Source organism: Protopterus annectens, chromosome 10.part0 (genome assembly GCF_019279795.1).
Source record: "Protopterus annectens isolate FY-2018-M chromosome 10.part0, PAN1.0, whole genome shotgun sequence".
NCBI lineage: Eukaryota > Metazoa > Chordata > Ceratodontiformes > Protopteridae > Protopterus > Protopterus annectens.
In genome coordinates, this window is record NC_056744.1 from 86332032 (window position 1) to 86358971 (window position 26940).

The 26940-nt window shown below is 40.4% G+C and overlaps 1 protein-coding gene across 1 annotated transcript in view; it reads right to left on the reverse strand.

Annotated features, from left to right (window-relative positions):
• The window catches only part of LOC122814099 (large neutral amino acids transporter small subunit 4-like), a 430411-nt gene that overhangs the window by 203683 nt on the left and 199788 nt on the right, over nucleotides 1-26940 (reverse strand). The window contains exon 9 of the mRNA XM_044086716.1: nucleotides 4419-4511. Within this exon, the coding sequence (XP_043942651.1) occupies nucleotides 4419-4511 (93 nt within the window). The remainder of the gene's footprint in view (nucleotides 1-4418; nucleotides 4512-26940) is intronic.

Below are 26940 nucleotides of genomic sequence, written 5' to 3' on the forward strand. Positions count from 1 at the left end.
GGAAATAAATCATTGTTCTAACTCTGAATAAATTTCATATCTGTGCTAAGCAGAATCACTTTTTTAAAGATTCAGAATGGAAGACACATAAGCTCACAAGAATGTGTGCATCACTAGACAGACATGAAAATGAGCCATTTATTGTTGCTGTTAAGGTGAAGTGAGTCTGATAATGGTGATGTCTGAAAATGCACCAGACAGCATGAAACAAGAATGCAAGCCAGACTACTGACAAGAAATGTTGAATTAACAGGTCACACAAATTTAAAGTAGACAAAGGTGTAGAATGTAATATTTTGTCTGAAGGTAAATTTGAAGCATTTGAACTCAGAAGCACACAGAAGAAATTGTGTTTACATTAACATATTCAGGGCACTATGCAAAGCTTTTGGGTCAAAAACTACTGAATTATGAATATGAAATAATAAGAATAACAGCCTGTTTCAAATTGATCCAGTTTGCGACTTGAATTTTTCTAATATTTTGGTTACTTGGCTTGTGATAAGTAAAATTAATTCACAGTGTGAAAGCAAAGACTATGTGTAGAGCAGCAGCCATGCATTTGCAGATATGTTTTGTATTCTGTACAGAGGCAGAGCTGTGACATCTTTCACATTTATGCTGAGTCATTTAAAGGTTTAGGAAGTTCTCCAAGAGAACATCTCTTAAAAAAACATCACTATTCAGTGTCACTGTTACATTTGCAAAGAAAGAAGGCTAGTCCTTAGTAGTAGAACTGAACAGGAACAGAAGTGAATGGAATACATAGTTGTCATTAAGAAGCAATCACAGCCAATAGAATGTGTCAGCAATATGGTTGCTACTGTAAACCAACACAAGAGTGACATTTTAGTGATCTGCAAGAGCTCTATAAAGTAACTAAAACACAGCTTTACCAATTGCCTCAGGCAGACGGTGTGGTCTCAACAGTGCTAAATAATTTTTTTAATTTGTTAACCAAGTAAAGACATGCTTCTGGAGCATTTCTCCCCGGGCCTCCGCTAAAAATAGGATCTGTGGAACCTAGTCGGACTTTCCCGGTCAAGAAATGTTAAATAAAATAAATAAATAAAAAAGTAAGCCCATTTGACAAGGGTGTCCTTTTTCAGGGTTAATCTTAGAGCACTGTCTGCTTCAGTGACTTGCTCAGTCATGCAATTTGCAAGTAGAAATTGAGAAACAACCAAATCCAGGACTGCAGGATGAAGTTCTTTTTAGTATTTCATTATTATTTATTTTATTTATTATTTGTTGCTTGGGTAAAGAAACTGGTCTAAGGACCGTTTTCAGCCATAACCTGGGTCATAGGCATAAATAACAGTGATATGGCACATAAATCATACAATAGTAGTAACTTAAAGAATGACAGCAGATACTTCGTAAGCAGAAACATAATGAAAACATGACACAGGATACAAGAACGGCAACATAATAGAAAAATAGGAGATATTTTATAGATCTGTATTTGGTTATAAGGATATAACAGAACATGCATACTCAGATTTATAAAAACATTAGTTGTGGTATGTTACAACACATTGTCTCAGAATGAAAAAAAAGAGTTGCAACAGTACATACATACATACTATGTCCAGAATGTAACACAATGTTATATACATTCCTAATGCACCCTATGTTTTTGACTTTAATAACATCTTCTTTTACACATACACACCTTGTGTTTTGCTTTAAGATCTATACTGTTATTACATGTCCATGTCTTACTATCACATGTACATGTCTGAGTATCACATGTACATGTCTTACTATCATGTACATGTCTTACTATTACATGGACATGTCTTACTACCACATGTACATGTTTTACTATTACATGTAGATATCTTACTATTACATGTACATGTCTTACTATTATATGTACATATCTTACTATCACATGTACGTCTTACTATCACATGTACATGTCTTACTATTAGATGTCCATGTCTTACTATTACAGGTACATGTCTTACTATCACATGTACATGTCCTGTGTATGTGTTGCCATGTCCTATTTCCCTTCTCAATCCTGTTAGTAATTTGAAAATAAATAGGGGTGTCATGGCATGGCAGCATTGTAATACTAGGGGAAACAGGAGGCTTAGGAGAAATCAATTCATTCCCCACATAAGAAATGCTTGATCTGTAAAGACTGCAGTGTTTTTAAAAAATATTAACACTTTTTTCTATTTTCCTCTGTAGCCCACTGGTAATGACAGACGAAGTCGGAGAAGTGTGGTATGGGACGTCTGGTGGTGTTAGTGTGACTACAATACCTAAAAAGAATACTACTGTCTTCAAAGACAGCACTTTTTACTAACTGATATTCAACAACAAATGGTAAAATGGAAGCCTGGGCTGGCTATTGAATAAGTAGCTCTGAGTTGTTTTCTTTTAAGGTGCTTTTCTGGGTATAAGGCACTAGGCTACAGGCCTTGTGCATCATCATTCTATTAATATAAGAATTGAACGGAAAATGAAGAGTGGAAACAGAAACATTCACTAAGAGTAATCGCCTCCTTTCAAGGTGTATATGAAATTCAAGTATCACTGATTCTCCATATTTAAATTGTCATTATTTCTAAAGAAAAGTGCATCCCTTCACTGGTCTCCCAATTGCTGGAGTCTTTGCTATGTTAAGAAATGGAGGCACCATGTTTTTTTTCTTTGCATGGTCTTGTGTTGAGGTTGAATTGCTGAGATTAGATTCCTTTTAAATGACATGATACGTTTTCTATACATCTGTGATAAGTTATGGCAAATAATGTTCCACTTCATTAATTTTATATGCGTCCTAGTGTGCTTCTCTTTATGGGTGTAGGTCTGTTCCATCTCTGACTCTGCAGTGGACCACCTTTGGACCACCTTTGAAGAATAAATTCACCACATATCTTTATAGGAATCATGCTCAAATCTCCATTGTGAAACTGAAGTGTTCCTATGTTTTACTAATTAGGTAGACATGTCTCAAAATGCATCTTGGTAAAAAGCTTTAACTACAAAGAGAATATTACACCACATATCTGAATTAAATCTTATATTAAAGTGCTGTCTTATACAAGACAGCAAAACCACAAATCATCCCTCCAGCATATTGTGCAGCTGAATGAATTACTTTGCATTTGGCCTTGTAAATCTGGTAAAAAATGCTTTACTTAAAGTAAGTTTAACATAGATGAGCTATGAGTTCTTACACTGAATCAGGCCTCACCATGTTGGTGAAAAATGCTTCCCAGATATGCAACATAGTCTTTTTGTGTGCCTTTGCCTTATATCTTAAAGTTATGAATTTTCATAAAAAATCAGAATTGCTTTTCTTATTCCATTAGGTCTGTTCTACAAGAGACCTTACAAACCCTTTGCTTGCAATATAATAATATCTATAGCTATTAGTAATGAGGTCATGAAAAAGAACTGTGACATCACTAGTAAACAGTTTAAACCAAGAATGCTAGTAGAAGCAACTCACATTTCTATTTCATGATGATACAACCTTTGTATTTAGCATGTATTTTATATCCACTTCTGCCTTGGCATGTGGTTTTCAGTCTCTCATCCCCCAAAACCACCACTGGTGTGTCGTGTAATATTTTCCAGATCTTGCATTTCCGACATCATTCCAGCATCTGGGCTATAATATTGCAGTTAGCTGTCAGTCCTTGGACTGTGTGAGAAAGGACTGTACACACCTAGTCATACAGCTACAGACATGGGTTTGAACTTACGCACATAGGTTCTGTACTTGAGGAATGTGCTTGAAGGATAACCAGTCCCACAAACATATTCTGTCACGTTCGGTCATAGTCATTCTTTCCTGTTTCCTATGACTTGCTCAGACCTCCCTCATCATTACCACCATACATCTCTAAAACAGTAGTGCATTACCAGGATGGTTGTGGGATCTGCCTGCCCCTCCCACCTTCAGTATACACACCCCAATAAGTTTGCAGGATTATTGTGCTGTTTGGGTACAGACTGATAGCTGTCCGTTTATGTGCCAAGAAACCTCAGCAGTTACCCTGCAGGTACATGTGGCCAGGGTCAAAGAAAAAAAAAACATGCTTGCAGGAAAGGTAAGAAACAAACATACCCAAAATTCAGATGTACAATATACTTGATGCTTAATATAATGTCTGCGCTGAAACATTTATCTTTTATTTCATTTTTCTTTGTTTGCATCAAAGACTACAGTACACAAGCCCAAATATATTACTCCAGAAATAAAATATCTTATTGTCAGGCTCAGAGAAAAACAAAGCATCATGAGAATACATTATCAAGCAAGAAACGTAATATATATGCACGGTATGTATTTTGCAATGAAAAAAAATCAGACTTTTGTATTTTTAAATTTCTGCTGTAAAACACAGAGCTCTTTAGGGTCTGGATCTGCAAAACAACATTCTGTTTAAACTTACCCTTATCAAGGTGTACATGCTGGCTGAAGCTGTGTAACAAGCCAGGACTAAGGCAGAATAGAGAGGTCCGATGTCTCCTAGAAGTGAAGGAAGCTGAAAGAAAAATAAGAAAGGAAAAGTCAAGAGAGTTTAGGGAAACAATCTGTATGAACCTGAGTTTGCAGACTGGAACAGGTAAACCATGAATTAGTTATAAAATACCAATTTTCATGCAGCTGTGGTATTTGTGAAAGCCAGAAACACTGCAGAGTTTACAGAGGACAGGTTTTGTGCAGAAGAAACATTGTTCAGGCTTCCATAATAGAAATTCTTCTGGTGAAAAGTGGATGAGAGAGAGAGCACCAGGGACCAAAGTGCTCTGTTTAGCCACAGTACCAAATGGAGCGTGGGTTATGGTCACTGCAGGCTTTCCCACACTGTGACCAATTTAGTGTTGGTGAAAGGTGAGGGAGTGATAGCAATGGAGACTGAAGCTCTTTGTTTACAGACAGGGATGGGTACAGTATTGGACAATGTTGGTGCATTATTCCTGAAAGTGTGATATATTTAGTACTGCTGAAAGGTTAGGGACTGACAACATGGTGACTAAAGCTCTTTGTTTACAGACAGGGATGGGTACAGTATTGGACAATGCTGGTGCACTTTTCTTGAAAGTGTAATATATTTAGTATTAGTGAAAGGTTAGGGACTGACAACAGTGGTGACTGAAGCCATTTGTTTTCCCACAGAGATGGGTAAGTGTGGGACAATGGCAGTGTGCTCTTCCCCAAACTGTGATGTATTTGTTGATGGTGAAAGGTTAGGGATGGACAGTAATAGGGACTGAAGCCCTTTGTTTACCGACAGGGATGGGTAGAGTGTGGTGGACGGACAGTGCAGGTTCCCTACATTGTGATGCATTTATTGCTGGTGAAAGATGAGGATCTTTCAGCAACAGGGAACTGAAACCCTCTCTTTTCCCACAGGAGCTTTATTGTGCAAGGACAAGGATAGTTTGGGATTTCTCTACACAAATTAGCACTCTGTGCTGGTGAAAATGAAGGGCTACCACAGCACTTACACAAAAGAAAATGTGAAAACACCAAGAAGTGTATACATATTCCACTAGACGTATTGCAAGTCAATTAATCAATAAATAAATACATGCATACATACATAAATAAATAAAAAATAAACTGATCAGGCAGTCAATCATTTAACAAGTGCAGTTGCTATGCATGAAAATCTAATCTCAGATGCATAGCTTTTCTGTGTCTGTTTTTGCAAAAAAAAAAAAAAAAAAAAATATATATATATATATATATATATATATATATATATATATATATATATATTTATATATTTCATGACTTTCTTTCCAAAGTCAGAACTGTTCATTGAGGTTTTGCCTGTAATGGTATTAACCTGGGACTATCTCTTAGATGTTTCACACAGGCATCACGCTGAAAAAAAACTGGGAGCTTTCTGAATGAAGGCAGTCAGAAATTCTACCGTCCACCTTAACGCTGTAAATGACGGTAATTTAGAGTTACCTTCTGTTACGTTACAGGCTTCTAAGAATGGTGTGCCCATTGTTCGTCCCTCCCAAACATCTTAAGACAAATTAGCAGATACTAATAATTCAAGAAAAAAAACTTAAAGCCCATTTACTGAACAATAAACTCACTTTTTCAATACATTTGATATTTAATTCCACTGTTCAGTTAAGCTCTTGTAAAATGTTTTTCTGTGTTATTTTGTAATTGTTAACATCTAGTTAACTGTTAATCTGTTTTAAGATGAATTCCTATGTTTGAAATTAGTGTTTTATGATATAAACGAATGTACTCTTTCTATTTTGTAGCATGTAAATGTGAAGCTTTTCTCCCCAAGCCAGCTTTGAAAACGGGTCTTCCATGGCCCAATCGGACTAACCAAATAAATGTAAATGCAAATCCAAATAAATATATCAACAAATAAATAATAGTGATCACACACAGACTTGTTGTGGAGGATGGCTATAGTACCATGAAGTATGTATATTGAAATTATTTTCACACATTCTCCAGTGGCAAAGAGAACAGTATTGTTCATATGTTTCCTTTTTGTATCAAAGTGAATACATTTTATTCAAGTATTTAATAAAAAAAAATGGTGCTATTAAATTCTTGCATCTGCATTTTAAGGCTGCTCCTAACCACCTCTGTAGTTCTGTTTTTTATATAATTTGTTACATGAAATTGTTAACCAGGGTATTCAAAACAGAGTCAAAATCTTTCTTTTGAGTAAAATGTGCCTGTTCCTACAGAAATCTTGTGACAGCTCGCTCTGGTAATGTAAGGAGAGATGTAATAATTATGGGCTAGATTTGCTTACGTTTAATGGTGATGACTTTTTAGGGTATCGGGTATGACTGGATGGGGGTATTTAAACTACAAGGGACTATCTGAGAAATCTGAATGCACTTTTTGGGGACTGACAGCGATGGGTAGTGTGGCGATTAACCGTGGCTATGGTTCTGTCTGGTCATTAGTGTAGACTGACCAAGCACAATAAAATGTGAAGGAATGATGAGCTACCAGAATATTGTTTTTTTTTTTGATATTTTAAATAAAGGTTGATGATTCTATGCATTTTTGGGGTGGGGTGGAGTGGAGGTCGCAGTCCAATCATGACTTTGCTTGGGGACAGTACTACTATAACATATTTTATGCTCCAGTTTATGCAAACACCTGTTGATTAAGCATTTGTACTTCTTATTTATCTAGTACTGATTTGCATATGTGCTTTCAACAAAACAAGGGACAGTGATGTAGATAGGGTTAAAGTTTGCCATTTCTCCATGTGCTGTAATGGCCCACTTGTTTGGATGTATTGTAACTCCTGACTTACCCAACGAGCCCCTGGATGTTACTCCCATGGGTTAGCATACCTTGATTAAAGTAATTTGATTTTTTTACTGTGCTATTGGTTTACTACTCCTGATTGCTATAGTCTACTACCGTTGCATATTTCTAGATGATGTTCTGTGTAGTAGCTTTTCTGTCCTGACCTGTACTGAAGATGGGCCTGGCCCATTTGGATGATAAAGTTGTCAAAAATAAAATTAAGTAAATAAATCCACTGTTTCAGAACCAGCCAAGGCAGATAATTTTGATCTTTGCTTGCATTGTAGGTGTGCGGCATGATTTGTGACTCTGTATTCTGAAAGTTTCTGACTCTAATGCTTACTGAAGAAACATATTTTGCATACACTTTGTTCTTTGAAAAAGGGATACAGTTCTCATATTCCCGGTATAAAATGTCTTCACTATCTAGATTTGTTTTAGTTAGTAACAAACCTTGTGATCTTGCAAAATGGAAATGACATTGTTGTGTTATATTTTGAAAATTGCATAAGCAATTAGTTACATTTTAGGGCACAGAAAAAAAATGAAAGACAATATATTCTACATCCCTGGAAACCCATACCTTTATCTATTCGTGTGTGAATCATCATTTGTTAATAGTAAATCATTTTTCTTTTTTACCTGATGGTCCTTCCGTGGATCCTTCTAAGCATGAGGAAGCACATTTAGCACATGAGCAGAATAACTACACTGAGCAAGGGGGGGGGTGATAAAAGGGACAACTGATGCAAGTAAAGACACTTAAGCAACATTAGGCATTTACAAGTCTTACCAAAATATTAGCTGTCTTCCTGTAGGTTCCCTAGCCTATGCTAGTGTCACTTTGTTTTGAAATATTGGGTAAACACTACTGCATCTAAGTAGCTGCTTATAGTTTTCTGTTTTCAGTTCCTCCATGAATTTCTTTGCTGGAGTTTCAGTTGTCTCTTTTGTGTCTGTTATCACTGAGTATATGACTCCTGGGAGTAAAAAGCACTACTTAGTCAGCTAAGTCGAAACTGCACAAAGTTGTGAGTAGAAACGTAGAAACTAGTTATGGGGGAATGTTGAAACTGCACAGAGTTGTGGGTAGAAACATAGAAACTAGTTGTGGGGTAATGTTGAAACTGCACAGAGTTGTGGGTAGAAACGCAGAAACTAGTTATGGGGGAAATGTTGAAACTGCACAGAGTTGTGGGTGGAAACTTCGCAACATACTGAATTAAAATGCAGAGCAACTTACCTGGGGCGATACACAGTAATACAGGTAATTTCTAGGCTAATGAACACAGGGTACCTTTTTAAGAGTAGCGCTGATAAGCTGTCAAAAGGTGGGACTCAAACCCAGTACATTGTGTCTCTAAGGCAGACACCTTAACCATTATTCTAACCTTCAACCACACAAGGTCTAACCTGGCAACACTCCAGGCCATTTTAAACATTCAAAGCTGTGACACAGCTGTTTGCCAAAATGTCTCAGTTGTACCACAAGGTGAAATGCAGGTGATATCTTGTCCCTGAGTACCTGTGAATCTTGGAAGGTTACATATTATATGATGCAGTGACACAGCAAAATGCTTTGAAATACTAGTCTTATGCATTTTTTCTTTAGCCTGTTTTTAGTGTACAGTATTCTTTTAGCAGATTGCTTTTTCTTTTTCTTTAGCCTGTTTTTAGTGTACAGTGTTCTTTTAGCAGATTGCTTTTTCTTTTTCTTTAGCCTGTTTTTAGTGTACAGTGTTCTTTTAGCAGATTGCTTTTTCTTTTTCATTCCCTTGTTTATCATGCATGCATCTTTGCCTACATAACTAGACAGGGCAACCATTTGAAAGGTCAAGACTTGGAATGCCAAGTCCTGTAATGTGCAGACCGAATGGCCGAAAATCTGGCCTTATTTACACTAAGTCTGAGACTGCCATTTCTAGAAATATTTCCTTTTCTCTGTAGGATGGCCCTGTACCTCCTGAACTTATATGTACCTGTTTTGAGAATTGATTCCCTCTTACAAAACGTCCTTGATAAAACAAAAACAACAAAATAAAACTTACATTGCTTCATCAAATCTGTTGTGCAGCTGTTCTTCTGACTGCAAATTGCAGTACTGAAAAGGTTAATCAGGTTACAGACTGTATGTTTGCCTGCTCAATTTCGAGGCATTTATTTACAACTTACATTCACAACATTTTTTTCAGGGTAAACACCTGATGTTATTTATATTGACTAGAGGAAATTTGACCAGGACAGTGAGGAGACTGTCTTATCATTCCAGTAGGTGACAGGAGTGAGTTCCTTAGAGATCCTGGACTGCAGAGGAAGGAGTGGAAGTCCTGTTATGTACAGGTTTTTAAAGACACAGCTTCTGAAAGAGAATCATTTGGACAGCACTGACCTAGGATCCAGACAAGCAGAGGCTTGGAAGATTTTGATGTTAAATGTATACAAAAATAAAAGACACAACTGGTTTGGTTTCATTAGAACTGCTAGCTGAAAACAGATGGAGCAGAGCAAGTGGAAGTTATGAGAACACAGACACCATGCTTCATTACGCTGGTTCTTTGCAAGATGTTGTTCTTCTTCTTTTGGCTTTTCCCAGTTAGGGGTCACCACAGTGGAACTCCGGTCCGCTAATGATTGGCATTAGATTTTTATGGTGCCAAGGTGCCAGCCCGACACCCAGCCTTCAAAGAAGGCATGCCCATTCATGCATGTAGTTCGAAAGCCTCTCAACCACATGGAGGACATGTAGACTCCACACAGAAGACGAACCAGCCGAGAATCAAATGGGAAAACCTCTTGCTGTGAGGCAAAAACGCTATTGCTGCACCACCGCGGCTTGGTTCTTTGTAAGATGTATGCAAGCAATAACCTTAAAGAAAGCAGGCCAGCCTTTTTCAGAAATGCAGAAAATGTGGATTTCACTGCCAGAGGGAAGTTTAAAAATACCAGTGTTTCAGGTGGCAGAGAATTGCTCGAATTTAATATTTGCAAGTTAACCTCATCAGAATCTGTGGTGTTTATATTTTGTTTTTCTGTTGACCTTGTGAATGCTCCTTTACAATATCCAAAATTACTACAATGTAGCTGATGTAAGCTATATTAGGCCTGAAGATTCTAACACATTTTACTTGTCTAATGACAAAAGGAGACAGCACATCGTCCTTGCCTTTTAAGTGCATTTACCAAGAACTTCTTTCCCTTAGAAGCCTTGGGGCCTGAACCTGATTATAACAATCTTCCTCTTAAGTGACACACTTGTGCCAGTTTGCTCCAAGAGTTCTTTTGTAGTAAGTCTTATACAGGAGTTCAGGTGCTTAGGCACTGAGGCAGTTCCCTGTGGTATATTTGGTTGGGGACACATAGCTGAAATAACATTCAGCTGCGGAGAAATATGGTTGCTGTGAATTCCCTGTGAGCAAAGAGAAGAATACGGTACGATGCTCACAGCTATAATAACCAAGTGCATGGTGGCAGAAGAAGTAATGAGTTTTGCGCTCAGTGTACAGTACATGCTAATGTAACTGCAGCATGTGGAAGCGTGCTACAGCATGGAGGAAACCTTGCATGCTACTGTAGTCACATTTATGCTCCAGTATGCATTAAGGTAATGTTCTTTAGACACTGTGAAGGGGTAGTGGTCCACACATGCCAATTATAAAGGCATTGCCCATTGTGCATTGCATTTTACTGCTGCTGACATGCCCACTGGCTCCTGCTGTTGATAACTGCCATACTGCCTGCTGTCTCATGTTGCCTTGGATACCATGGGCATTATTTTCCCCTGTGCATTTGGTTACTGAAGTTGTGTGCCTGGCACGTATTCTCTTTGTGCACAGGGAATTTGCAACAGCCATATTTCTAGAACCAGCCTGCTTCCATCAGTCAAAAAGTGTAGAAAAGCATTTTTTAAGAAAGAATTGTTTTGGTTTCTTCCAAGAAAAAGTATTCTGAAGCCTAATAAACATGACCTCCATTTTCTTACAGTATACCAATTTTATTTATGGTAATATTGATAAAGGCTTTAACAACACACTCCATTTTTTGACCTTGAAAAGTTTCTGATTCTTTCAGTTTATTTCTTGCCTAAGACTCTAAAATTGGGTTATCTAATACTCAACAAATCAACAATACTCTTTGTTCTACAGCCACGTTTCAGTTTGGAGATCCAAAGAGTTCTATTCTCGGTATATTTCTTTTCTTACTATTTACTGTCAACCTTCTTGCAGAATGTCTGACCCAAAATTATCCTCTGTGCAGCTGGTACCTTCATTCTTAGAGGCTCAAATAACTCTTCAACTTTACAGTCTCTCTCTCTTACAGGAAGACTTTACAAACTGTTTTACTGGTTGTGTTACCACAGACTTACAGCTGTTGCCTTAATACAAAAACATAGCCTTTGCTGGCTATCCATAACCATGTGACACAACTCTGCAATCCCGAAACTTTGAAAATTGAACTGCAATTCCACCGCCTATAAGCTTTGGAAATTGGATCTATAATATTAAAACATTTTTGCAAAAGGGCTTTATCACTGCTTGCTGGATGGTGTGTGTGGGGGGGACGGGGGGTTGCAATCTCATATCCCTGCTAACTGCCCACACTAAGTCCAGCACTGCTGTACCCTGGAGTAGGGGTAATGCTTGGAGATGCCACAACTTCTGATTTAATGTGCACTCAGCATTCTTGAATTGAGTCTCATAATTCTGGGGATCACAGATGAGATCCTTGGAATTACTACAGGAACCCCTATTTGGTACTGCTGTAAGAGTTACATTTAGCCTTTCAGTCATTCTCACTGACCCAGGGGCTAATCCACCTCTTCTACTAACACATGTAAAAATCTAGGTGTTTTAAAGGACCCACGTCTCTTTTTTCTATCTCACAGTGATGACACAGTTAATCTCATTTTAAAACAATCCAGAACTTTTTTATAGGATTACTGTCTACTCTAATCATCAATCCACATGTCAAACACCAGTAACATTCTTATGCATAAGCTGGAATATTCCATTTCACTTTCCCTATGTGTAAGCCACACGACACTCCAATTTCCAAAAGTCCCTAAATACAATCTTTTGTGTCGTCAACACTCACGATATTTGTACTCACCAGCGTACAGTCCTTTTTATTACAAACACATATGCGGTCACATCGAGATCCACCTTCCTGTTTAACACTTATGATTTTCTCTTCCTTGACTGTCATACACATGCACATATGAACTCTTCTTGTAAAAACTAATTGGCTTTCTCTAACAATACAAGGCACCTACCTCTCAACTGTACAGTTTTTCGCAGAATGTCCAGATTTTTGCCTCATTTTTCATAAAAATGTGTTTTCTGGCAAATTAGTGGCAATTCATTAAAGATTGAAGACAGAAAATAAACAGACATTTGAGTTTCAGACTTCATACTCTTCAGAAAATTCATGCTAATGTAAAACCTGTTATTTTATCAACTTTCTATGTTTATAAGAGCAATATTTAAAACTCCCTATTTTGAGGCCTTTGTACCACCTTTACTTATGGCTTTGTCCAGATTTCTTGCTCTAAGAGGTTGAGAGGTATGTGTCCAACCTTTTGGTTCAAACTAGTCATTCAACATAAATAAATGCCCATCAGTCTCTTCCAAAGAAAAAGACAAAACCTGTATCTGTATTTTTAGAACACTGATGAGAAAGTAAGCAAACAACAATGCCTGACAGGGTGGGCCTCAGAAGGGAAATAACAGACTGCCCAGGGGTGCTGTGAAGCCTGATGCTGCAGGAAAAGGACTTTTTCACCCCTGGAAGGTCCATTATTTCCCCATGTTGCCCACCCTGGAGGGCATTAATGCTCACAGAAAATGGGCTCTCTATTAAGTCATTATTTTATTTTATTTATTTGACACTTATTAACTGGGTTGGCCTGACTGGGCAAAGCCCGTTTTCAGCAGAGTCCTGAGGAGAAAGGCCCCAAGATTAAATTACTAAACGTTAACATAGTTATTTAAGGAGAAAGAAAATAAAACAATGTACATCTAATGTAAACTGTACATAACTAGAATCAGTTTTACATAAGAAACACATTCAATAAAAAATAAGAAAAGTACAATTAAATCAGAGATTTATCATTAGGGATAAAACAGGCTAATGGGAATATACATACATTTTTATAAATAACAAAGTATGATCAGTTATAGGTGCATTAACGAAGAAAAATCGAAGTGAGTATATGAGGTAAGAGATTAAGGTATATGATTACAGCCAGTACAGAGTAAAAGAAAACAGAAGAAGCACTATATGGAGTAAAAGGTGGACAGAAAAGAGAACAGGCAGGGAGCTTGGTGAAGGACTACTAGGGTAGTAGAAAAACAAGGCAGCGCTCTGTGGTAGTGGAGGGCAACGTAAGTTGGGACATGGCAGGCACATTACCAAGATTTATGGAAGTAGTCTTTAATTGCTATTTTATTTGTTTTATTATTAGCATATATATTTTTCTTTATGATTTTTAGCCATGTGCCTGCTAATGATTAACCCTTTCCTCATGAGACTTAACCCATTTATCCCTGTACTCATGTCATACTCAGTACAACATGGGGCAAGCTGTCCAGAGGAAGGCGTCATTCAGGCAGCTATGAAGGTTCTTTGTGCCTCTGCTCACACCAGGTCCTTCTTCTATGCTCCTGTAGGAAGGCACACCTTCATCTTCCTCCTAGGTAAGTCTGGCTTGCCTCCAGACTGAGGCCCCATGACAAGTTATATTGCCTATCACTGGACGGGGAACTATGTGCTGCATAACTCCTCCCAAGATGCTCACATCAATTAGGATATAAGCAGTGGGGGCATATCTGAAATGCACTGCTACCCAATCCCCTGGTGGTCAAATATGCACCTGCATCACCTCAGAGACTGCCAATGCCCTGATATCTATGCATGTGCATTCACACACTTGTAAAGACAGAGGCTACAGTCAACAACTTGGGTAACCACAGCACACACCTGATACTGGTACTCACTTTCCATACTCCAGGCCTCTGTCATAAGCACTGGAGTGGTAGAATAGCTATGTATGAGCCACAACATCCCACCGACAGGATGGATGACCTGCGGCTGCTCATTTCCCAACAGGATGGATGACCTGCAGCTGCTCCTTTCCCAACAGGATGGGTGACCTGCAGCCGCTCCTTTCCCAACAGGATGGGTGACCTGCAGCCACTCATTTCCCGACAGGATGGGTGACCTGCAGCCGCCCATTTCCCAACAGGATGAGTGACCTGCAGCTGCCCATTTCCCAACAGGATGGATGACCTGCAGCTGCCCATTTCCCAACAGGATGGGTGACCTGCAGCCGCTCCTTTCCCAACAGGATGGGTGACCTGCAGCCGCTCCTTTTCCAACAGGACGAATGACCTGCAGCTGCCCATTTCCCAACAGGATGGGTGACCTGCAGCTGCCCATTTCCCAACAAGATGGGTGACCTGCAGCTGTCCATTTCCCAACAGGATGGGTGACCTGCAGCTGCCCATTTCTCAACAGGATGGGTGACCTGCAGCCGCTCCTTTCCCAACAGGATGGGTGACCTGCAGCCGCTCCTTTCCCAACAGGATGGGTGACCTGCAGCCGCTCCTTTCCCAACAGGATGGGTGACCTGCAGCCGCTCCTTTCCCAACAGGATGGGTGACCTGCAGCCGCTCCTTTCCCAACAGGATGGATAACCTGCAGCCACTCATTTCCCAACAGGATGAATGACCTGCAGCCGCCCATTTCCCAACAGGATGGGTGACCTGCAGCCGCCCATTTCCCAACAGGATGGGTGACCTGCAGCTGCCCATTTCCCAACAGGATGGGTGACCTGCAGCTGCCCATTACCCATGCTGCTCTTCCTTGCATTTCCAGTGACTGAGCCACTTCTGAAACTCAGGTCTTCGTTGACACAGTCAGGATGTTATCCCTCTGTGTCACAGACTGGGGATATTTTTTGATGTAAGACAATTCCTCCACCTAACCTTTCAGAGTTAGTGCATGCTTACTGAATCAGCTATAGGTGTGAGTGCGCGTGTGACTCTCGAGTCAGGGCTAGACACCCAGCATTGTGAGCCTTAACTCTAGATGATTGTCATTGTTGAAGTGGCACCCAGAATCCATGTGAAAAAAATGGGATAAATGGGTTGTGGATGGATGGATGGATGGATGGATAATAGTTATTGGAGAAAGTGTTCTATATCCAAAATATATTAATAATGCTTACACACATACACTCACAGGGACACACTCACTCACTCTGACTCACAGAACCATAGGTACATTATCTGGTGCCTTGAGCAGTTCCCCATCTTTTGCCTTGTTCAGCTCTAGGTTGTGGGCCAGAAAAACATCCTCTACAATTTGAAGGCCAAACATTTGCTATAAATGTAACAAGTAGCTTGTTATAGTTATAATACCACACACAAATGGCTTCATCACTTTAGCCATAACTTCTAATAAAGTTTCAGCATTCATGTCTGTATGCTGGTACTACACTATTACCCCAATAACATGCCTCCTAACACCTTGCAATGGGGGAGCTGCTTCCTTTGCCTCGTGCCTCTGCTGACTCACATACATGTAAAATGTAGCACAGATACACAACTCAGAGAATACACACATGTGTGCACACGCAGACACACACACACACACACACACACGCACACCCGCACACCCGCACACACACACACACACACACACACACACAGACACACATTTTTTCCAACTGCTGTAGTTACTTGCATCAGTTCGGTTTTTATTTTTTCCTGCTCTCTAACTGCAACTTTTTAAGAGCCGTGATTAGGGACTGGGATGGAAATGGCATCTACAGGAAAAGGTTTCAGTTATAGCATACAGATTTCATGCCATGAAAAAACACACTTGTTTTTTGCTGAGTTCTTCTAGTACATGAATTCACTTCTTTGCAACACTAAGTATCCAGTGGGTCAGATGATACTCAAGACCAATTGTTTTAGTCTCACATAAAAGGTTCCCCTTCCAATTCTGGATACAGAGAAAGAGCATTTTTAATATTGCACCCACCTATTGGAATAACCTAGCAAATGGGCCTGACAAAGGGGCAACCTAAATTTACAAAAAATAATGGAGCACCTCTTTGCTAAAAATAGCTGTAAATGTTTCAACGATTCTGATTAACAGTGTTAAAAATTAAAAATTGCAATATTTCTATGACACATTTTTAAATATTAAATATTCAGTGTGTCTTTTATCATCAAACTTTTGCATTTGTATAGCTAGGTTGCTAAATACTGTATTGCATTATTTGAATATTATGCATTATATCAGTTGTATGTATCTCTACATCTGTTACTAAGATTTTCTGTTGTTGCTCTCTGAGATCAGGCCATGGATGGAAAAGGCCTTTGGGCTAGCCCACTTACAGGGTTAACAAAAAAAGCAAACAAACAAGTACAGAAATTATACTTGACCTAACAAATCAAACGTGAGTGTTTCTCTAATGAAAAAGCAGTACTTAGAGGCACTATTATCATGTTTACATGACATAATGACCAACTAAGAGTCATAGTGGCCACAGTGATTATGAAAACGTAGTAAGTATTGAAAATAAACTGAATACGTAGCAATACACTGTCATGCCAGGCCGAGAGTCTGACATTCCTGAAGTTACTTGAGCCTATGCCATAGTTGAGACGGTTATAGTGGGTCTGAAAAGTCAGCATTTCCATTTACAACTAATTACACAGTATATATTTTTTTGCATGCAGAAAGGAATGCTAATCTACATAATCAAATGGAGCTTAAAATGCTATTTTTACCCGAGTGTTGTATTTTAAACTGAAAGAGAGGCAACATACTATACAAATAGCTTTGTTATTCAGCTGTCGGGTAATTCCAAATATCAAAACAGTGTAAGAAACTTCTCTGTGTGGAAGATATTCAGTCCATATATCTCTAGTAATTCTAATAATAATAATACTAATAATAATAGTAATTCTAGTAATTCCAAATATCCTTGCATCACATAACCACAGTGTCAAATTATGTCAGATCAGTTTTTCTATCCACATAATACAAACTGCTTGGAGCAGATCTGTGATATGCTAAAAAAAAACAGCATTTATTAAAGAATTACTACTCCTCACCCCAAAACACTTCTCTACCAAAACAATACTATGAACTATTGTCTCTGCCAATGTCATCATTATTAATTCCCTTTTACCCATTTTCTGTATGCGGTCGGGGTGTCATGTCAACTGTCGCCATCTCTCTCAGTTCAATGCCGCACTCTTGCCTTCTTTGACACTTACTCCTGATTTTTGTAGATCTTATCTCACACAATCCACCTCTTTGCTGGATGCACTCATTTCTTCTTAGCTTTTTTCTGTCTGTCCCAAATCTTCTTCACCAGATTGAGTTCTACTTTCCTGCACATGTGCTCAAACCACCATAACCTGTTCTCTTTGACCTTTTCTGTGACTGGCGCTACTTTGGCTTCTGCTCTTATCTCCTCATGTCTTCGTCTGTCCCACAATGTGCATTCTACCACCCTTCTCAAGCACTTCATCTCCATTACTTCTAGCATCATCAACTGCTCTGCCTTTACTGCCCAGGTATACAGTAGTACTGGTTACACCACCATTTCATACACCTTACTGTTCAGTTTCTTTACGTTCTTCTGTCATACACTATGCCTGACACTCTATGCTAGTTGGTTGCAACCCTTCTGGTTCTAGCTTTGACCTCCTAATTCAGACTTCCTTTCTCCTCAACCACCCCTTCCAGATACTTGAAGCTAGAAAGCTGTTAACCTGTTTCACTGCTTTCCCTTCTACCTCAGTTCTCAGCTTCTTCTGATTTCCCCCATATGCTGCCATTACAACTGTCTTATCTGTATTCAATTTCAACCCTTGTGCTTTCAGTTTTGCATTCCATTCCCTTGTCCTCTTCTGAAGTTCTAGCTCAGAGTATGCCTGTAATTCCACATTGTCTGCATACAGCAACTTTGTTGATCTGTCCCCTCTGACCTGTTTGCTAATGTAGTCCATCACTAGTATGAACAGCAGTGGACTCAGAGCTGAACCCTGATGCACACCCACTCCCACTGGGAACTGCTCTGTGAGAATGAACGCTGTTCATAAATGAATCAGTGGGTTCTTGTACATAGCTTGCACTAATTCTGCTAATGTGTTTGGGACTTTGAGCCACAGCTGGACTGCCCAAATCAGCTTTCTTGGGACCTTGTCATATGGTTTCTCCAAGTCTAGGAATGCCCAGCTGGACTCTTTCCTCATCCCTAGCTTCTTCTCAACTATCTGTCTCAATGCAAACATTGGGTCTGTTGGGCTGCATCCGGATCTGAATCCAAACTGCTCATCTCCCATCTTACCTTCCACTTCTCTGCATATTTATTTATCAATCAGCCTCTTCAGAACGTTCATGCAATGTGACAGGAGTTGCACACCTCTATACTGCCCGCAGTTGTAAATGTCCCCTTTGTTCTTGAGCACTGGCAAGAGTATGCTTATTCTCCAGTCATCTGGGATACGCCTTTCTCTCCACACTGCTATAGTACCCTCAGGAGCCATTTCTCCCCATCTCACCAGCATCGTTATCATATCTGCAGTGACCTCGTGTGACCCTGCTGCTTTCCCTGCCTTCATTTTCTTTAGTGCTGTCCTTACTTCTTCTAGGGTGGGCTCCTCTTCTTCTTTCATTGTAGGCTGTGTCTAGTGCAGTACAGCTTCTGTGGGGTTTTCTTCAGTCAGAAGCTGCTGGAAGTACTCCTTACATCTGCCTTTGATGCCCTGTGGACTGGTGCGAGATCAGACAGGAGTCCCCGTGGACTATGATGTTTGCAGATGACATTGTGATCTGTAGTGAGAGTAGGGAACAGGTGGAGGAGACCCTGGAGAGGTGGAGATATGCTCTAGACAGGAGAGGAATGAAGGTCAGCAGGACTAAGACAGAATATATCTGTGTGAATGAGAGGGAGGACAGAGGAATGGTGAGGATGCAGGGAGTAGAGGTGGCGAAGGTGGATGAGTTTAAGTACTTGGGATCAACAGTTCAGAGTAATGGTGAGTGTGGAAGAGAGGTGAAGAAGAGAGTACAGGCAGGATGGAGTGGGTGGAGAAGAGTGTCAGGAGTGATTTGTGACAGACGAGTACCAGTAAGAGTGAAAGGGAAGGTCTACAAGAGGGTAGTGAGACCATCTATGTTATATGGGTTGGAGACGGTGGCATTGACGAAAAGGCAGGAGTCAGAGCTTGGCGTGGCAGAGTTGAAGATGTTAAGGGGACCTTGTCATATGGTTTCTCCAAGTCTAGGAATGCCCAGCTGGACTCTTTCCTCATCTCTAGCTTCTTCTCAACTATTTGTCTCACTGTAAACATTGGGTCTGTTGGGCTGCATCCGGATCTGAATCCAAACTGCTCATCTCTGGTTGTGATGAGGATGGACAGGATTAGGAATAAGTATATTAGAGGGTCAGCCCAGGTTGGAAGGTTTGGAGACAAAGCCAGAGAGGCAAGATTACATTGGTTTGGACATGGTGCTGAGGAGGGATGCAGAGTATATTGGGAAAAAAAAGATGCTAAGGATGAAGCTACCAGGTAACAGGAAAAGAGGAAGGCCTAAGATAAGGTTTATGGGTGTGGTGCGAGAGGACATGCAAGTGGTTGGTGTAACAGAGCAAGATGCAGAGGTCAGGAAGAAATGGAAACAGTTGATCTGCTGTGGCGACCCCTAACGGGAGCAGCCAAAAGAAGAAGGAGGACTGGTGAGCAGGTTGTTACTGAAGTTTGAAGTTATCTTCTTGAGAGATTAGGAAGAATGTCTCTTCCTTGGTGGAACTGGTTTATTTAAAGTTTAAATGTGTTAATTCAGTGGATTGCTTCTTTCTTTTTCTGGTATTTACCCTTTCAGTTGGAGCCTTAAAGAGGTAATGTCTGCTTTTTTTAGTGATAATTTTACTTTTCTGAGAATGATTACAAAATAACATTTATAATCCTTGGCTCTCTGGAATAAGAAATCCTTACTTTGACAATTGTAAAGCAAAACACAAGAATATTTCAAAATGTTCTACGTCACTTTGACTTTTCTTTTTTCCCCTGAAAGTTTTTCTGTTCCCTACAACCTTGTTTGGATAAAGCAGAACAGGTCAAAGTGCACAGTCTTAGGACAAAATATTTTTAATCTCTATTGCAGTTGAATGAATAACGTGTATGTCTTTGTAATAAAACATTTTTAAGAAGTCATGCTGGAATCTGTTGATATAATAAGACTTTTGGCACTGTGTGCTCTCTTGATATTCAGGAATCTTTGTAATTTATGATTCAAGGCTTTAGGCAACCGATCTTGCAAAAACGTAATTACGTACTTACACTCAATATTCTATTTTAGCCAGATGATTGTTTGTTTCATCTAAAATTCTCTACTGTTTCATGGAGTGATTTCCTGATCCCTGCTGCTGTGTCCTGAAATATTCCTGCAGTTTTTTATAACTGATGTCTATTAAACTTCATCTTGGGCACTATGTTTTATTATTTATGATGACTTACGTTGTCTTACAGCCCGCTAAACGTTTGGCAACAAGAGCAGTACAGAGACCAACTTTGTCTGTAGTGGGGGATCCAAGACTTTGTAAAGAAGGAACTGTGCTGAGCTTTGAAAGTAGATCACATGAAGGGCAAGAGTCACAGGCCTATATAACTTTTATGAGGGTTGGTCCTGAAGATCATGTGACTGGGGCTACAATTCTGCTAGGTAAATACATAGGGAGTAATCAATAGCATTAATTCTTGTTAAAAGGTTGTCATTAGCTGTGTGCTAAATATTAAATCTTACTAGTGGTAAAGCAGGGACATCAGAACATCCATGCATTTGAGAAGTTTTACTTACGTATTTGGCACAGTGGTGCAGTGGATAGCATTGTTGCCTCACAGCAAGATGTTCTCTGGTTCAGTTCTTGGCTGGAGTGTCTTCTGTGCGGAGTCTGCATGTCCTCACCGTATTCACCTGGGTTTCCTCCGGGTGCTCTGGTTTCCTCCCACATTCCACAGACATGTAGTAGGTGGACTGGATACTCTAAATTGGCCATAGGTATGAGTGTGCATGTAAGTGTGTGGTGTGGAAGACCTACCATGGCAGGGCTAGCCACCCAGAGGTGTGAATCTTGGTTTTACATGAATGTCACAGTTGAACTGACACCCTGACCCCATATGCAAAAATGGGAAAAAGGGGGTGTGGATGGATGATTGAGTGGATGAATTTATTTAATTATTTATGTTTACTGGGGTATTGCACAACCAATTGTGGCCAATTTCTGGGTCAGACTGGGTGAAATGCAAAACATTTCACAAACAAAAAATACAGAAATGTAAGCAATAACAAATAGCTCTCACTAATTACATAGAAAACAATAAGTATATATTTTGTAGTGAACAAGAAAAGTACAGTGTACAATCAACCAGAAGGTAATGTACAATATATGCATTAGTTTCTAAAGTGGGTGAATCTTGAGAGAGGAGAAGAGACTTGGAAAGGAGACAGGTTAGGTGACATGTCCTGTGCTGGAGATAGGTTAGGTGACATGTCCTGTGTTGGAGATAGGTTAGGTGACATGTCCTGTGTTGGAGATAGGTTAGGTGACATGTCCTGTGTTGGAGACAGGTTAGGTGAGATGTCCTGTGTTAGAGACAGGTTAGGTGACATGTCCTGTGTTGGAGATAGGTTAGGTGACATGTCCTGTGTTGGAGATAGGTTAGGTGACATGTCCTGTGTTGGAGATAGGTTAGGTGACATGTCCTGTGTTGGAGATAGGTTAGGTGACATGTCCTGTGTTGGAGACAGGTTAGGTGAGATGTCCTGTGTTAGAGACAGGTTAGGTGACATGTCCTGTGTTGGAGATAGGTTAGGTGACATGTCCTGTGTTGGAGATAGGTTAGGTGACATGTCCTGTGTTGGAGATAGGTTAGGTGACATGTCCTGTGTTAGAGATAGGTTAGGTGATGATGTCCTGTGTTAGAGATAGGTTAGGTGATGATGTCCTGTGTTGGAGATAGGTTAGGTGATGTGTCCTGTGTTGGAGACAGGTTAGGTGAGATGTCCTGTGTTGGAGATAAGTTAGGTGACATGTCCTGTGTTGCAGATAGGTTAGGTGATATGTCCTGTGTTGCAGATAGGTTAGGTGACATGTCCTGTATTGCAGATAGGTTAGGTGACATGTCCTGTGTTAGAGATAGGTTAGTTGATATGTCCTATGTTGGAGACAGGTTAGGTGATGTGTCCTGTGTTAGAGATAGGTTAGGTGATGTGTCCTGTGTTGAAGAAAGGTTTGGTGACATGTCCTGTGTTGAAGACAGGTTTGGTGATATGTCCTGTGCTGGAGACAGGTTAGGTGGCATGTCCTGTTGTGGAGATAGGTTAGGTGATATGTCCTATGTTAGAGATAGGTTAGGTGACATGTCCTATGTTGGAGATAGGTTAGGTGATGTGTCCTGTGTTGGAAATAGGTTAGGTGATATGTCCTGTGTTAGAGATAGGTTAGGTGACATCTTCTATGTTGGAGATAGGTTAGGTGATATGTCCTGTGTTAGAGATAGGTTAGGTGGCATGTCCTGTGTTGGAGATAGGTTAGGTGATATGTCCTGTGTTGGAGACAGGTTAGGTAGCATGTCCTGTGTTGGAGGCAGGTTAGGTGATATGTCCTGTGTTAGGGATAGGTTAGGTGCATGTCCTGTGTTGGAGACAGGTTAGGTAGCATGTCCTTTGTTGGTGGCAGGTTAGCTGATATGTCCTGTGTTGGAGACAGGTTAGGTGACATGTCCTGTGTTGGAGATATGTTAGGTGATATGTCCTGTGTTGGAGACAGGTTAGGTGGCATGTCCTGTGTTGTAGATAGATTAGGTGATGTGTCCTGTGTTGAAGACAGGTTAGGTGACATGTCCTGTGTTGGAGACGAGTTAGGTGACATGTCCTGTGTTGGAGACAGGTTAGATGGCATGTCCTGTGTTGGAGATAGGTTAGGTGACATGTCCTGTATTGGAGATAGGTTAGGTGATATGTCCTGTGTTGCAGATAGGTTAGGTGACATGTCCTGTGTTGGATATAGGTTAAGTGATATGTCCTGCGTTGGAGATAGGTTAGGTGATATGTCCTGTGCTGGAGATAGGTTAGGTGATATATCCTGTGTTGGAGACAGGTTAAGTGATTTATCCTGTATTGGAGATAGGTTAGATGATATGTCCTGTGCTGGAGATAGGTTAGGTGATATGTCCTGTGTTGGAGATAGGTTAGGAAACATGTCATGTGTTGGAGATAGGTTAAGTGATATTTCCTGTGTTGGAGATAGGTTAGGTGATGTGTCCGGTGTTGGAGACATGTTAGGTGGCATGTCCTGTGTTGGAGACAGGTTAGGTGACATGTCCTGTGTTGGAGATAGGTTAAGTGATTTTCCTGTATTGGAGATAGGTTAGGTGATATGTCCTGTGCTGGAGATAGGTTAGGTGACATGTTCTGTGTTGGAGATAGGTTAGGTGACATGTCCTGTGTTGGAGATAGGTTAGGTGACATGTCCTGTGTTGGAGATAGGTTAGGTGATGTGTCCTGTGTTGGAGACAGGTTAGGGGATATGTCCTGTGTTGGAGACAGGTTAGGTGAGATGGCCTGTGTTGGAGACAGGTTAGGTGACATGTCCTGTGTTGGAGACAGGTTAGGTGACATGTCCTGTGTTGAAGACATGTTTGGTGATATGTCCTGTGCTGGAGACAGGTTAGATGGCATGTCCTGTGTTGGAGATAGGCTACATGATATGTCCTGTGTTAGAGATAGGTTAGGTGACATGTCCTATTGTCGGAGATAGATTAGGTGATGTGTCCTGTGTTGGGGATAGGTTAGGTGATGTATCATGTGTTGGAGATAGGTTAGGTGATATGTCTTGTGTTAGAGACAGGTTAGGTGACATGTCCTATGTTGGATATAAGTTAGGTGATATGTCCTGTGTTAGAGATAGGTTAGGTGGCATGTCCTGTGTTGGAGATAGGTTAGGTGATATGTCCTGTGTTGGAGACAGGTTAGGTGATATGTCCTGTGCTGGAGACAGATTAGGTGGCATGTCCTGTGTTGGAGATAGGTTAGGTGATATATCCTGTGTTGGAGGCAGGTTAGATGGCATGTCCTGTGTTGGTGATAGGTTAGGTAATGTGTCCTGTGTTGGAGACAGGTTAGGTAATGTGTCCTGTGTTGGAGACAGCTTAGGTGGCATGTCCTGTGTTGGAGACAGGTTAGGTGACATGTCCTGTGTAGGAGATAGGTTAGGTGATGTGTCCTGTGTTGTGGATAAGTTAGGTGATATATCTTGTGTAGGAGATAGGTTAATTGATATGTCCTGTGTTGCACGTTAAGTGATATGTCCTGTGTTAGAGATAGGTTAGTTGATATGTCCTATGTTGGTGACAGGTTAGATGATATGTCCTGTGTTGGAGATAGGTTAGGTGATGTGTCCTGTGTAGGAGAAAGGTTAGGTGATGTGTCTTGTGTAGGAAGTAGGTTAGGAGATGTGTCCTGTGTTGGATGTGTCCTGTGTTGGAGACAGGTTAGGTGAGATGTCCTGTGTTGGAAATAGGTTAGGTGACATGTCCTGTGTTGGAGATAGGTTAGGTGATGTGTTCTGTGTTGGTGATAGATTAGGTGATATGTCCTGTGTTGGAGACAGGTTAGGTGAGACGTCCTCTGTTGGAGACAGGTTAGGTGACATGTCCTGTGTTGGAGACAGGTTAGGTGACATGTCCTGTGTTGGAGACAGGCTTGGTGATATGTCCTGTGCTGGAGACAGGTTAGGTGGCATGTCCTGTGTTGGAGATAGGTTAGGTGACGTGTCCTATGTTGGAGATAGGTTAGGTGATATGTCCTGTGTTAGAGATAGGTTAGGTGGCATGTCCTGTGTTGATGATAGGTTAGGTGATATGTCCTGTGTTGGAGACAGGTTAGGTAGCATGTCCTGTGTTGGAGACAGGTTAGGTGATATGTCCTGTATTAGAAATAGGTTAGGTGGCATGTCCTGTGTTGGAGACAGGTTAGGTAGCATGTCCTGTGTTGGTGACAGGTTAGCTGATATGTCCTGTGTTGGAGACAGGTTAGGTGATCTGTCCTGTGCTGGAGACAGATTAGGTGGCATGTCCTGTGTTGGAGATAGGTTAGGTGATATGTCCTGTGTTGGAGACAGGTTAGTTGGCATGTCCTGTGTTGTAGATAGGTTAGGTGATGTGCCCTGTGTTGGAGACAGATTATGTGGCATGTCCTGTGTTAGAGATAGGTTAGGTGACATGTCCTGTGTTGGAGACAGGTTAGGTGAGATGTCCTGTGTTGGAGATAGGTTATGTGACATGTCCTGTGTTGGAGATAGGTTAGGTGATATGTCCTGTGTTGCAGATAGGTTAGGTGACATGTCCTGTGTTGGAGATAGGTTAAGTGATATTTCCTGTGTTGGAGATAGGTTAGGTGATGTGTCTGGTGCTGGAGACAGGTTAGGTGGCATGTCCTGTGTTGGAGACAGGTTAGGTGACATGTCCTGTGTTGGAGATAGGTTAAGTGATTTTTCCTGTATTGGAGATAGGTTAGGTGATATGTCCTGTGCTGGAGATAGGTTAGGTGATATGTCCTGTGTTGGAGATAGGTTAGGTGATGTGTCCTGTGTTGGAGATAGGTTAGGTGATATGTCCTGTGTTTCGGATAGGGTAGGTGACACGTCCTGTGTTGGAGATAGAGTAAGTGATTTTTCCTGTATTGGAGATAGGGTAGGTGATATGTCCTGTGTTGGAGATAGGTTAGGTGATATGTCCTGTGTTGGAGACAGGTTAGGTGATATGTCCTGTGTTGGGGATAGGGCAGGTGACATGTCCTGTGTTGGAGATAGAGTAAGTGATTTTTCCTGTATTGGAGATAGGGTAGGTGATATGTCCTGTGCTGAAGCAGGAATATTTGGCTTGGATGAATAAGTGCTTTTTGAGTTGCAATCTCGTAAGAAGACACCGAGCTGGAACAGCTCATCAACAGCAGAAAAACAATAATAAAATAGAAATTATACAATGGTCACATCAAAATAATGACAGTATAACAGATGCACAGTGCAAACATTACAAACAGCAAGCTGAACTTGACTTATAAAGCATAAACCATAAACAGCACAGGCTTTACAAACTGATTTGTGAGTAAAGGATTTTGTGAACAGGGAGAAGGGTGTAATTAGCTGAGTCAGACTGTAAAGGTATATGAGCAGAGATGAGTGCATATACTGACAGTGAGCGAGGTGTTATGCGAATAACAATTTAACTAAAGGAAGGGACTGAGAGATTTAGGTGATGTTAGAGTATTATCAGTATATTATCGCCACTTACTCAAGGTGTTGCTATTAATAAAATGCAGAAAACACTGAGCTTGCTTGTTGGTGAGATTATTATTCACAGATAATAATGATATAAATAAATAAAATGATATTTGTAGTATTGATCTCCAAGTTTCATGTTCTAGTAAGGACTGTATTATGTTTACAAGGTGTCTGAAACAGAGGTACAATAATAATCTAGTAACTGGAAATCAGTTTCAGTTACATTAGTAGGGAGGATTCTTTGTTACATGGGATTATTAATCAGATGGTTTATCATTTTCTGTTTAAC